This window comes from Aspergillus foveolatus (genome assembly GCF_047715535.1).
Source record: "Aspergillus foveolatus strain CBS 279.81 unplaced genomic scaffold BDW70scaffold_35, whole genome shotgun sequence".
NCBI classification, from domain to species: domain Eukaryota; kingdom Fungi; phylum Ascomycota; class Eurotiomycetes; order Eurotiales; family Aspergillaceae; genus Aspergillus; species Aspergillus foveolatus.
In genome coordinates, this window is record NW_027396099.1 from 168,706 (window position 1) to 180,837 (window position 12,132).

General features: G+C 48.4%; 5 protein-coding genes across 5 annotated transcripts; 2 read left to right on the forward strand and 3 right to left on the reverse strand.

The window, feature by feature from the left end:
* Positions 1 to 111: 111 nt before the first annotated feature.
* Positions 112 to 1,266, reverse strand: BDW70DRAFT_161314 (RNA-binding protein; the record flags this gene model as incomplete). Its single annotated transcript, XM_073740961.1, has 3 exons — positions 112 to 301; positions 370 to 598; positions 669 to 1,266. The coding sequence occupies 3 exons, from the start codon at positions 1,264 to 1,266 to the stop codon at positions 112 to 114; spliced, it is 1,017 nt and encodes a 338-aa protein (XP_073594613.1).
* An 809-nt stretch (positions 1,267 to 2,075) lies between these two features.
* On the reverse strand, positions 2,076 to 6,956 carry BDW70DRAFT_76312 (pleiotropic drug resistance family ABC transporter). The gene is made up of 2 exons (XM_073744792.1): positions 6,035 to 6,956; positions 2,076 to 5,967 (listed from the first exon to the last, which is right to left on the reverse strand). Exons 1-2 carry the CDS (start codon positions 6,720 to 6,722, stop codon positions 2,159 to 2,161), a joined length of 4,497 nt encoding a protein of 1,498 aa, XP_073594614.1. The 5' UTR covers positions 6,723 to 6,956; the 3' UTR covers positions 2,076 to 2,158.
* A 794-nt stretch (positions 6,957 to 7,750) lies between these two features.
* Positions 7,751 to 8,962, forward strand: BDW70DRAFT_76288 (uncharacterized protein). Its single transcript, XM_073744791.1, has 6 exons — positions 7,751 to 7,917; positions 7,980 to 8,181; positions 8,233 to 8,357; positions 8,432 to 8,726; positions 8,777 to 8,805; positions 8,861 to 8,962. Exons 2-5 carry the CDS (start codon positions 8,050 to 8,052, stop codon positions 8,798 to 8,800), a joined length of 576 nt encoding a protein of 191 aa, XP_073594615.1. The 5' UTR covers positions 7,751 to 7,917; positions 7,980 to 8,049; the 3' UTR covers positions 8,801 to 8,805; positions 8,861 to 8,962.
* Positions 8,783 to 10,755, forward strand: BDW70DRAFT_139182 (fungal specific transcription factor domain-containing protein). Its single transcript, XM_073737343.1, has 4 exons — positions 8,783 to 9,321; positions 9,375 to 9,550; positions 9,601 to 10,179; positions 10,242 to 10,755. The coding sequence occupies exons 1-4, from the start codon at positions 8,896 to 8,898 to the stop codon at positions 10,480 to 10,482; spliced, it is 1,422 nt and encodes a 473-aa protein (XP_073594616.1). The 5' UTR covers positions 8,783 to 8,895; the 3' UTR covers positions 10,483 to 10,755.
* An 87-nt stretch (positions 10,756 to 10,842) lies between these two features.
* On the reverse strand, positions 10,843 to 12,024 carry BDW70DRAFT_76434 (uncharacterized protein). Its single transcript, XM_073744795.1, has 3 exons — positions 11,422 to 12,024; positions 11,263 to 11,361; positions 10,843 to 11,206 (listed from the first exon to the last, which is right to left on the reverse strand). Exons 1-3 carry the CDS (start codon positions 11,991 to 11,993, stop codon positions 10,918 to 10,920), a joined length of 960 nt encoding a protein of 319 aa, XP_073594617.1. The 5' UTR covers positions 11,994 to 12,024; the 3' UTR covers positions 10,843 to 10,917.
* Positions 12,025 to 12,132: the final 108 nt, after the last annotated feature.

Below are 12,132 nucleotides of genomic sequence, written 5' to 3' on the forward strand. Positions count from 1 at the left end.
GACAAATTCAGGGTATCTGCTTAAGCTTGCTGGAAGCGACAAAGAAACATGACTCCAACTCTGAAGATGCTTTTAAAGGTCATCCGAATACCCGTAAGGGCTTTCCCTCTATCAGGCCATGCGAGGTCTCCTACTCGGATGAATATTCGCGTAGTCATCATTCGGTTTCTCCTCAGCCTTGGCCTTATTCACCTTTTCCGTCTTTGTCTCCTTAGCCTGGCGCTTCCTCTCCTCCGCAAGCTTCTGGTTCTTATATTCAATCTTGGCCTTTCGGTGCTCAGATTTACCACCGCCGCCAGCACTAGTATGCGTTGTTTGTCAATGAACTTTGGAAAGGTGTGGCAAGATGCAAAGTAAACATGGACTTACGTCAATTCAACATTGATCCGGCGGGGAGGGTATTTCCCGTCATCGAACGAGGAGTGATGATAGAGCTTCAGACAGGTCTTCATCCGATCGTAGTTGTCGAACTCGACGAATCCGAAACCACGGCATTTGGTGGGCTTGTCTGGCTGCGTCGCCACTCGCACGGAAATCGGTTGTATCTTTTCGAAGTGCGCTTTTAGGGACTCGGTGTTGGCAGAGTAAGGGAGATTCCCTACAGGAAAGAGGGCGCAAGTTAGCAAATATATGTAGTTGTGTTGGGCAGGCGAATATTTCGTTCTTACCGACGAAGACGATGAATCGAGCGGCCTTCTGCTTTGGGGCGACGGTCTGTTTCGACCCTTGTTCGGCCTTCTCTTTCTCTTCTGATTGGGGATTTCCCTGCTCTCCGGTCTGCTCTTGTTCCTCCTGACTCTTCGCCTTTTTCGCATTTTTCCCCTTCTTCTTTTTTTCTTTTCCCGATGTCTCCTTCTTTACCTCTGCTTCGCCGTCAATGTCCATTGCGTCTGGGGCATCCTTGCTGATTTCTGGCTCTGGCTCGGCACCGTTCGCCTTCGCGGTGGGTTGCTCTTCCTCGTCGGCCACTCCATCCTTGCTTTTCTTCTCCTTCTGCTTCCTCACCTTCTTTTCTTTCTTCTCTCCCTTGTCCTTCTTGTCTTTCTTTTCCTTCTTCTCTTTCACTTCAGTCTCCTTATCCTCAATGCTGACAACATCAACACCCTGCTCCTTGCGCTTCTTATCCTTCTTATCCTTCTTATCCTTCTTATCCTTCTTATCTTTCTTCCCTTCCTTCTTAGACTCACGCTTGGCCTTTTTGCCCTCGGGTTCGGTAGCGGCGGCATCCTCCGGGGGATTCTCGAGCTTGCGCTTCTTCTCGGCCATTTTGTAACGTAGGACTAAGCGATTTTCTGAAAGTTGTTGCGTCGTATTCGTCAGTGCTCTTGTATATATCTTTTCCCTCCGTGAGGAAGCTAATTTAAAACTTCATATGAAAGAAATCTAATCCAATGACTCAGGATTGGTAAACTTTGTAACGAAGAAAGATCTCCATCGACAAGCCGCAAAAAAAAATATCTCTTATATTATTCTGCCGGGCGGTCCGAGTAAATGACTGGGCGGTGAAGCTCCGCATTTGCGCCTGAGATCTAAGGTGTCTAGGGCTGCGATTCCCAAATCAACCTTCCTGGTGTATCGGTCGGTGCCGTGCCTTCATTCTTGATTAATAAAAATCTTGTCATGGACGGTGATATGCTTGGTCGTTTCCTCACTGTTGATATGGGTAAAGAGAACCTCAGCAAGGCATGCAGTTCTAAGTAGACACTAAGACGGTTAATTTTATGCTATCTGCCAGGATTGAGGCAGGAATCTCAGGGTATTGCTCAGGTCCCTGAAGGAGTGCGGCTCATATCCACGTAATCGTCGCCTCAACTGGCGTACATATTACCTTCGGGCAGTCCTGAAGGAGGAGCACTTATCTCTCTTTCATGTAGTTGAGAATCCAAACGTAAGATTGGCAGGACTGTTCTATTCACATATACTACAAATAGAGATAGTCTATGCGATATCATCAGTAAGACGCAAACTGATTTGCAGGACTTGGTAAGCGTAGACGGCGTGTATAAGGTAGGATTAGAATGAAAAGACGCGGATTAGCGCAAACCGCAGTAAGAAGCTCAAAAAAAAAAAAAAAAAAGAAGAAAAGAAAACAAGCAGGGAATGTTGTAAGGAGGGAATAGTGTTTTGAGGGGCCGAAAATATTGTCGAAAGCTTTCCCTCATGCCGTCCCAGCCATCTTCTTGCCCTTGGGCACACGAGCGAGCCAATAGATAAACACAGCGCCGACGATATTGAACAAAATATAAGCCCACATGAGACCAAAATTCCTCCAAGCCTCATCAAACGTACTAGCGACCGACAAGAGAAATGTGTCCGTTTTGTCCATGGAGCAAAACGAGCACTGGGAAGTTGCGCTCGGATCCAGGAGATAGCCGCTTTGAACCTCATCAATGTAGGCCTGCATATAATCTCCACATGTCTGGTTGTCCGGTGGAGCAAAGGTGAGATACTCGACAGGTTCACACTCAACATCCGTCCCTGACAGGCCTGTTGAAAGCATTGCCGAGACAAGGTATGTGAAGGGTGAGACACGATACATGAAAATCCAAAACCCAGGCATGGCATCGGGAGTAGAGAGCACGCCGCAGAAGATTAGACACAGGGAGAATAACAATTGGGCGACATTGCCACCGGTCTCTGCAAGCTCGATGCCTGCAATGATCATGTGCGCGAATGTGGATGTAAAGAGCAAGAATGTCCAGATAAGCAAGAACATTAGACCGCCGCGCTCTGTTACTGCATCTGTTGGCTTTGCATTATTGTATAACCCAATTGGGTAGTACCAGCAGAAGAAGATAAGGGCTGCCATGAGCGAGTTCCAGGGAAGTTCAACTATAATATTAGCTGCCATAAATGCCTTCCAGGAATATGCTTTTGATGGACGTTCACGTGCTTCGTATAAGGAGCGTTGAGTGACGAAGTTGGGCATGATCTGCTGCACCAAGTTACCGAATATCGTCATCAACATGAACACACTGAACATCTGATTCTGAAGGCCTTGGATAGAGGTCGGGGCGTCGAAGAACGAAAACCCAATATACAGCGCTGTGAGGGCACAGAGCGCCGCTTTAGACCAGATATAGGTTGGGGTGCGGTAGTATTGAGCGAACACACGGACAAGGCACTCCCAAAGTTGGACAGAAAATGGGGCAGCAAACTCACTCAGGGCGCTTGGATCAGACGAGTCCACAGGTTTGGCTGAAAATGTGGCTCTCAATTCTGCAAGATGCTCCTTGACTTTGGCGTATTCTGGGGATTCTCGCCAGGTCTTCACCCAGTCAATCTCAGTGTGAGAGCCTGGGGCTGCTCCGATAACTTCCAACATCCATTCTGCCGGGTTGTCCCCAGGGGGCAATTCGTGAGAGCCATTGCGTACAAAATAGTTCGAGAGTGTCGAGGAATTGGGTCCAATTTCTCCAAAATAGATTGTTTTCCCTCCAGATGCTAATAAGAGAAGTCGGTCGAATCTTTGGAACAACATAGCTGAAGGTTGGTGAATGGTGCAAAGTATCGCTTGTCCGTGCTGAGTCAAGGTATCAATTAAGTCTAAGATAGACCATGACGTCTGGCTATCAAGACCAGAAGTAGGCTCGTCCAGGAACAACAGAAGCTGAGGTTTTGCTGCAAGCTCTACCCCGATTGTCAAACGTTTTCGCTGCTCAACGTTCAAGCCTTCCCCAGGAACGCCCACAATTGCGTCCGCATAGGCTTCCATTCCCAGGAGCTTAATAACTTCTTCAACATAATCAAGTTTTTCCTGTCGACTCAGGTGTGCGGGTTGTCGTAGTATTGCACTGAAGCGGAGAGCTTCCCGGACAGTAGAAGTGGCCAAGTGTAGATCCTGTTGCTGCACATACCCGGTCTTCCGTTGAAATGATTGATCGCGCAATCGCCCATCAACAAGCATTGATCCCGAGACAACACCCATAGTGACCCTTGTGGCCAGAACATCTAGCAACGTTGTCTTTCCTGCTCCAGAAACACCCATTAGCGCGGTGCAGGTGCCGGGTTTGACCCAACCGTCAACATTGTCGAGGATCCTTCTTGGCTGGCCTTTGATCTTGATGTCATAGCAGACATCTTCCCAATGAAAAATTGCTGTTTGCCTTTGAATCCTAGCTGTAGTCTGTGGCGTCGATTCTTCGGTCTTTGGGGCATTACTAGGTTGTATAGGGTTCTCGGGATCGGCCTCAGATGTTGACAGGTCTGGCTGACGACCGCGGCGGAAGAGTAAAACCTCGCCTTTGGCCTTTTGCTCGGAGATATATTCAGTGCCAAGAAGATAGGTGAAAGCAAAGAATACCATAAAGCCAATCAGAATCCCCATATTCCTCCATAGGTGACTTTTGGTATATTGATAGCTTAGTTCCACATATTGTCCGCCGTCCACAATTCTTGACCCCGACTCTGCTCCAACTGTTGAGCAGATGCGGTACTGCATAGACACATTGTTGTATTCATCCCCACTGGGAATGATGGACACACATTCGAATTGCCGACCGTCGAATTCGTTGACCATAAAGCTTTCGAACGAGTAGGCGATAGGGTTGATATAGTTCATCCAACGAGACCAGCCGAGCATATTTCGAGTAGGGATAGTAAAGCCCGTATAGATTACCATCCCCAATATTAGTATAGCTGCAGGCACGAGGGCTTGGGACAGCGAACGGGAGGTAGAAGCAATAGTGCGGAATATCATGGACATCGTAAATGTGGTGACCACCGAAAATATCCAAAATGTGAAAAAGGCCGCAGCATCGCGACGCAGGTTTGTCATCAAGTATAAGGGGACGTTGAATGTGAATGAATTGATCAGTTTGTATGGAGTATCGCATAACATTGATGCGACTGCTTCAGCAAAAGGATGATAGAATGCGTATCTTGATTGCTTTTCCACTATTGGCCGTTGCGAATAGAGCGTCAAAATCTCTAAGGCACTCGAGAAGGCATTCAACAGCACGGCAAAGAAGAGAAGAGCACCCCGGTAGTAAAAACTGGACGTATCGTCAGGGAGATCGAAGAAGACAGATCCAATAATTAATGCCATGATGAAGTTGCCAATTAAAGCAGTCGCCGTGAGACTGAAATCACCACGGAGACGCTGAAATCCACGAACAACACATAAGGAGACTTGCTGCCATATTGAGATGGTGTATGGAGAGGTCACGCGCTGGCGCTTCGATTGCATGGCCTTGCGTGCATCCACGAAGGCATCGTAAGATGGACCCCCAATGGGATACTGTCGTTCATATTCTTCAATTTCCGCCATAAGCTTAGCACGGTCCTCACTTCTCTTCCACGCAGCTGCGAATTCGTCGGGCGTGCGAGGGACACGGCCTTCAAATCCAGGGCGTACCAGGCGTTCCGCTGGACTAGTGAGCGATGTCAGAAAGTCTGCTGTCGTTTGACGCTCAGGGCACTCGAAACCCATATCAACAAAGAAATTTTTTGCGTCTTTGGTGTTACCGAAATAGATCTGTCTCCCTTCGTAGAGAACAGTGACCTTGTCGAAGACATCGTAAGCGCTCTGGGACGCTTGATAGATTGCCACGCAAGCAGTAGAGCCGGTATACTTGCTCATAATAGCCAGATTTTTGCAAAACTCCAAAGCATTGGCGCTATCAAGTCCTCTCGTGCTGTTATCCCAGCATTGAAGCGGCGCTTGACTTAGGGTAGCCTCTGCGATACTAACCCGCTTTCTTTCACCACCACTAACTCCACGAATGAAGTCATTTCCAACACGGGTATTAATGGTATGTGAGAGACCAAGCATAGCCATCACTACATCCCTCATATGCTCAGCATATTGCTTTTGACTCACTCCCTCCAAGCGGTTGCGCGGTGCTCTTGCGAGGGCAGAAAACATAAGAGTATCCCCTACTGAGAGCTGGGGAAAATGAATGTCGTGCTCCGCTGTATAGATAGCTTCGCCTCGGAACGAGTTTTGCATATTCTTGGAAGAAATACCTAGAAGAAAGCTGTTAGAAGCGAATTCGTAAAACCGCTATTGATCCCGATGTTGAAGGAGGCTGACCTTGGTAATTCAATACTGCGTCATCTGAAACTTGGATGCCATTCATCTCACCAGCAATAGTCTTGAGAAAGGTGGAACATCCGCTTCCAGGCCTTCCCAGGACAACAAGCATTTCACCACTTCTAACCAATCCCTCGAAATCCCGGAGAATCTGTATCTTTGGCATCTTTATCCCAGCCAGTCTGCGAGCTATTGTCCCAATTTCAAGCAGCACATTCATGACGTCTTTTTGATAATCAGTTGGGGAGCCGAAGCCATGCACGCTAAGATTCTTAAAAGCAACACCGGCTGTGCGATCAGGATATCTCTCTGGGTCGCGAGACCGGATCTCTAATAGCATTTTCATCCAATCACGAACTCGGAAGTTTGGACTGTTGGGGTTCAGAGTAGAGTCAGGGTCATCAAGAAAGAATGGGTTCTCGAGAGTGCTCTTTGCCGTCAGTCTAGTAGATTGACGAGACATTTGTCGAGCCAGTAATGTCACGCGAGCTTCCCTGTCAGGCTCATTTTCGTGCAGCGTTTCTCCATCTTCGCTTTTGTCCTTCTCGGAAGCGCCTGGTTGCGCGGTGGTGGAACGATTGTGATATATTTCGTCGTTCACGTCGAGGCTATGCGCTTGTGGTAGATTGTGACTGACAACCGACTGAGATCGCGGTAGGTTTGGTGAGATGGATCCGAGAAACGACATGTTTGCTCGACACTGCCAAGGCGAGAGTTCATCAGAAGCAAATCCTGAAGTCTGACCTCGATTGCTCGCAGTCAATCTAGTCGTCAACGTAGTAAGGCAAGGAACTGTCGTTTTTATGACCTGTGCTTGCTCAAAAGGAAAGATTAATGCCCACAGTGTGCAAAGAGTCCCGATCTATGAGCGAAGACTGAACAACCCTTCGGTATAAGTAATTGACGTCCATGCCTGGCTTTTAATCTGTGAGCAGTGTGAGCAGGATGACGCAAGGCGAGACCCTGCTAGCACTTAGCAGATTGGCTGTCATATCTCGAGATCCGGGCCGGAGACATCAAGCATGAATATTGAGAGTCTCGGTTCCGATTGGAGACACTGTACTGCCGGCAGTATGAGCACCCGATGCAGCAAGGCATAATTATTTGGAAAAGCTTCCGGGACCCCGAAGGCCTTTTCAGCACCGAGGCTGGATTATCAAAATGACCCTTGTGAGGACAATGGTTCGCACAACGGGCATGGTGGCCTTAACCGTATTACAACGAATGACCGCACGAAGCTATTAGATCTGACCCTTCTTTAGTAGTGAGATCTTGATGAACTTTCATTCCAGTCCCGAGAAGCCGAGAGGGATCTGGAAAATTGTTGGAGGCCGTACCTTGACAATAATAAAGACATTCATCAAATGTAGCCGGCCATTCCCATTTTCCAGGGTGGTTGCAAGGCATAATCCGGCTCTATCGGGCACACTCTCATGGCCGCTTTTTGCCTATCCGAAAGAAAATGCATGGATCGTTTGAAACACCGATGCCAAGGAGGAACGCAATGCCTAATTTGCAATCAAGTCCAAATGCTGGGCAGTACCTTGTTGTCCATGCATGGACAAGATCATGAGATGTTGTAGGTCGACAAAAGTCATCCGAGCATCCGAAGCCTAGGCTGTCTAGCGTCTCCTCCCCTCCAGACCAGTGTTGTCTCTTGGCCTTCACACGGCCCCCCGGATCGCAATTCCTCCGAGCAATAATGGACCTGGTCGGGGCCTTTTGTCAACCTTCGACTATGAGTCCTCAGTTTGCCCGCAGAAGACCTGGAGAACGGACCACATGCCGTATCAAGTGGACACGTCTATGTCCAATCATTCTAAGTGATGTTCAAGAATCGTAAGGTTGCCAACGTGACCTGTCCGTTACGACCTACCAGCTCTGTGCGTATAGATATGGTCTTGGAGATTGCTATCGAGAGCTAACCCTCCATCAAACTGCTCAGAGCACAGCTCACACTGCCGTCGAGAACGCCCGTCGCAAAACACTCGTTGGCACCTCAAACAAACGCAGCAATGGCGACGACGAGCAACAGCGATGCCGGACCCCGCTCTCAGCCGGGCCAGGGCCCATCCTCCCTGGTGCGGGGTGTTATTGATTCAGGAGCTCAGGGAAGGCGATGCTCGAGAAGTCAGCAGAGAAAGCAAGTGGGTACTGTACTCTGAACCAAATGGCGAGCGCTGACATTCTTTGGGTAGAAAAGCAATCCACGCCGATCTGAGGTATTGCGAAATACCAGCAGCCATGAAGTAGAGCATCCGAACAGAAGACTGAAGGCTGCAAATGATCCAAAGTTGTCTAGGCGCCAAAGAAACATGAAGAAGTACTGTGCCGCCCTTGCGCTTAATATATAAATCCAGAGTATGCGTGATTACTGATGAGAGCGTCTGACTGCAGCCTTATGATGCTCAATCGATTGGAGACTAACATAGGGCGTCTAGAGGCCCACTTACTGGAACTGGGGTTGGACTTAGACAGGGAGGGAAGCGTGCAGTCTCCGCGGCAACCAGCAGTGTTTGACAAGCCACATTCATCTTCATCACTTTCTATTCCCGGGTCTGAAAACATAGTGGAAGAAGGTCCATGGCGTTGTGAGCCGTGTCCCGAGCATACCCTCGAGGACTCGGGAGTGCCACGCACTTCCCCTTCTTCAGTTATGGATCGAGAAGACGACGTGGCCCAAAACCATGAAGTGAATAAGAGCCCTTTCCCTAATGACTTTGGCGGCGTTCTAATTCCAAGGTGTATAACGGGTGGCTCAACTGATAGGAGTGAGCTTGATGGCACTTTGAACCCCCCAAGCCTCTCAGCTGACTAGTATCTCAGACATTCCGGTTCTATCGCGTGAAGGCCTGCAGTGGATGAGCCAAAAGGCCGGCATAACCCCTAGGATATCGTCCGGGATCCATAGCAATGCGACCTCGTTTGGAATATTGAATGATGACTTCCGAAAGGCTTTCTGCCGGCTTCCATCGAAAAAGGAGGCGGCATCGCTCCTGTATCAATACTTAGAGAACTTCAACTGCCTGTGTCCTCTATTTGAGCAGGCGAAGCTTACCTCTCTTTTCGATGGAGATAACCTGAACAACGCCCTTCGAGTTCCTTCTTGTTGGGCTAGTGTCAATGTTGTGTTCGCTTTGGGGATCGCATTTCGTGTTAAAGATAGGACTGTTGCGCACTCGGAGCATCAGAGGAGCTGGCTCTTCATAAAAAATGCACTTGGCACCTTCCATGATCTTTGTCTCGGTCAGCCAGATCTGTGGTCTATCCAGGCGCTCCTAGGAATGGTAAGTATTCACCAGATACTACCAGTCGGACACTAAACTGACGAGCTAGGCAGTCGATTTTCTTTTTGGGAACCATGTCTGCTGAGCCTTGCTGTTTTCTAGCTGCTGCTGCTATACGTATGAGTGAACAAATCGGTCTTGGGAGGTTGAACGAGGACATTACACTATCCTCCGAAGATATGCAACATCGAAGAAGAATACTTTGGATTGCGTATTGGCTGGATAGGGAGTATAAGGCCCCGTTATTTTCTGTGAATGGCCAGCTCTAATTAAATCCAGGATTTCCATTCGCTTTGGAAGACCTCCCACGCAAAGCGACGAGGATATGAGTATTGACTTACCCACGGCAACACCAATGGATGATGGTCAAATATCGTCGTCAACTTCTAAGCAGGGGAAGTTTGACGCTTTCAGGGCAAACTGTCAGCTCGCAACTATCAAAGGTCAACTCTACAAAGAACTATACTCGGTTGCAGCAAAGAATAGACCGTTGTCCGAGGTAATGACTTCCATCGGGACTTTAGATAGAATGCTTCGGAACTGGAGAGAAGACCTGCCTCCAGAATGTCGACCAGAATTACACGGCTTGGTCAGTGTGTCCCAGTCATCAATATCGGTGACGCTACTCTACCTGCACTATTCCTATTTCAATTGTCTTATTGCAATGTACCGATTAATCGCGAGCCGAGGGCTTCGAACATCTGAGGATCTACTCAGGAAGTATGAAGAACTCAGCAGCTCGGCTCCCCCACCCTACACTGCAAGAGTTTTTGAATCCGAAACTCTATGCGCCAATGCTGCGCGGGCCTCAATCAGGCTGCTAAAATATATGCCGGAAGGGCATATGTCCTTTGTCGGGTATGTATCAGTGCAGACCCAGGGGTGTTCATATTGGGCGGCAGCTGAAATCAGTTTGCAAGGATCCTCATCCATTATCCCATTGTCGCATTGACAACACTTTCGTCTATTATCATTCGCAATCCCCTCAAAGCCCCAAGGTCAAATGACTTGAGGCTCATGGATCAAGTTGAGACATACTTGTCTTCACTCGTTGTGAGTATACCAAATCAGATTATCGGCCAACTGAGGGCATATTGCGCAAATTACCGCGCTGCTGCGAGCGCCGCAGCTCAGAAGACCATGCAGTTCTACGCGAGATGATGACCCAGATCTGGTATCATCGCAACTATTCCTCTTCATGACTATTGGTAGCTGTGTAGGCGACTACATGAAAAACCATGGTCAGATTGTATCCGTGCTAGTCCTATATGCGTCGAAAGATAGTCAAGTGTAGAGAATTCAATCACGTAAAACCGTAGCGCATAACGGCTTACTAGGAGATTAGAAGGCACTTGACACACTTCATTGCGTTGTTAGCAACTCGTGTGTCCTGTGTAAAAGAGTCCAGGGAACGCCGCGTTATCTTTGTGTGAGAGATGAGACGCCATAGCAACACGAGAGTGCATGACTTCGGAGAAACTTTTTTAAGGCTCGATATATATACATGCTTCAATTAGTTTAGTGTAGCTCCAGCATAATGAACAGATACCCCAACCCTAGTTTTCCAACGCCGGCAAGAATCATGATATTTGTGGCTCAAAACACGAGGATTTCAATCTTCTTTTCTTTCGCTCCGTACCGCTCACGGAATTCCGATCGAGTAAGCAGCTGTAGAAGAGGGAGATGTGTCTCTTTCATGTCGAATATCCCCCTTTGCTTCTGGTCAACGTATGAGCCGTCAATAACAATACGTTTCAGTTCATCCAGCTTCAGAGATCCTGCTGCAGTCAGCATCAACCAGATTGAGAGTAATGGAGCTTCCAAAACCATACCCGAGTTTATCAGGTCAGAAATACGAGCTGGAGTTCCAGCTCCAATTCCCATTCTATATAGAAGTTAGCATGTGAGACTTGGAGGACATCCTAATCGGCTTCGGCCTACCGCGCCCGCTCGAGGAATTGCTTGGCTTCCTCTAACTTGATGTGTTTTGCAAACAATTTGCCGATGGGAGACTCTTTTGTTTGGAACGTTCGGAGGGCCCTAGTCAACTGTAAGCATTTTCACAATGCTATGCCTGCCACGTAGAGCGCTACCACCCACCTGACCACATCCGCCGCGCGAAGACCAGCAGGAGAAACAACAATAGTATGCGGGGTACCCTTTTGCTCGGAAGAGTCTGAGAGTTTGACGCCCTTGGGACTAAACGCCTTCAAAAAATCAGGGAGCTTCTCCAGAGTCCTCGGAGACGTAAATGACGATGTATCAAGGAAAGCTGACTCCGGAACACTAAGATCACTCAACTCAACAGCCGTGAGCTCCTTATTATGTCGTTTGGCCTTTTGAACAAGATGGTCGGCGAGCAGCCGGCCGTCCATTTTCCCAATAGCCTCATTGACAGAGATTCCCTTGCGCTCCTTCTCCAGAGGCTCCCCCCTGACAGCTTTCGGTTTGTCGTTCTCGTCTTTTTTGTCGTTCTTGCCTTTTTTGTCCTTCTTGCCCTTTCCGCTTTTCCGCTTCTTGTTCTTGGGACCCTCGGACGGACCATCGCCTGTAGCCTGATTCTGAGCGTCGGGCTTGCTCTGCTTGGAGCTAGAGGGTTCTTCGGCCTGCCTCTTGCGCTTCTTGTCGATCTTGGCTGCGAGGCCAGTTGAGGCGTTTGATTCTCCGGACATATTGAATTGTATCCTTAGACCTGCCGTAAAAGCGTTTTGATTTCTTTTACCGTTCTTCCTGTAATAATCGCACGATAATGGCGCTGATTCCTCTTCTATTGCGACGGAACTTTTTTTGTGCCAAGCCTTTCGTTATCGA

Excerpts from the sequence above, each read along its gene's own strand:
- BDW70DRAFT_76434 (XM_073744795.1), bottom strand. The coding sequence starts at position 11,993 with ATGTCCGGAGAATCAAACGCCTCAACTGGCCTCGCAGCCAAGATCGAC. Across the intron at positions 11,362-11,421 it reads CGCGCGGCGGATGTGGTCAG|GGCCCTCCGAACGTTCCAAA; the intron begins GTGGGTGGTAGC and ends ACAGTTGACTAG. Across the intron at positions 11,207-11,262 it reads CAATTCCTCGAGCGGGCGCG|AATGGGAATTGGAGCTGGAA; the intron begins GTAGGCCGAAGC and ends ACTTCTATATAG.
- BDW70DRAFT_139182 (XM_073737343.1), top strand. The coding sequence starts at position 8,896 with ATGAGCCAAAAGGCCGGCATAACCCCTAGGATATCGTCCGGGATCCAT. Across the intron at positions 9,322-9,374 it reads TCCAGGCGCTCCTAGGAATG|TCGATTTTCTTTTTGGGAAC; the intron begins GTAAGTATTCAC and ends CGAGCTAGGCAG. Across the intron at positions 9,551-9,600 it reads GCGTATTGGCTGGATAGGGA|GATTTCCATTCGCTTTGGAA; the intron begins GTATAAGGCCCC and ends AATTAAATCCAG.
- BDW70DRAFT_76288 (XM_073744791.1), top strand. The coding sequence starts at position 8,050 with ATGGCGACGACGAGCAACAGCGATGCCGGACCCCGCTCTCAGCCGGGC. Across the intron at positions 8,182-8,232 it reads GAAGTCAGCAGAGAAAGCAA|AAAAGCAATCCACGCCGATC; the intron begins GTGGGTACTGTA and ends TTCTTTGGGTAG. Across the intron at positions 8,358-8,431 it reads CGCCAAAGAAACATGAAGAA|CCTTATGATGCTCAATCGAT; the intron begins GTACTGTGCCGC and ends GTCTGACTGCAG.
- BDW70DRAFT_76312 (XM_073744792.1), bottom strand. The coding sequence starts at position 6,722 with ATGTCGTTTCTCGGATCCATCTCACCAAACCTACCGCGATCTCAGTCG. Across the intron at positions 5,968-6,034 it reads CGCAGTATTGAATTACCAAG|GTATTTCTTCCAAGAATATG; the intron begins GTCAGCCTCCTT and ends GCTTTCTTCTAG.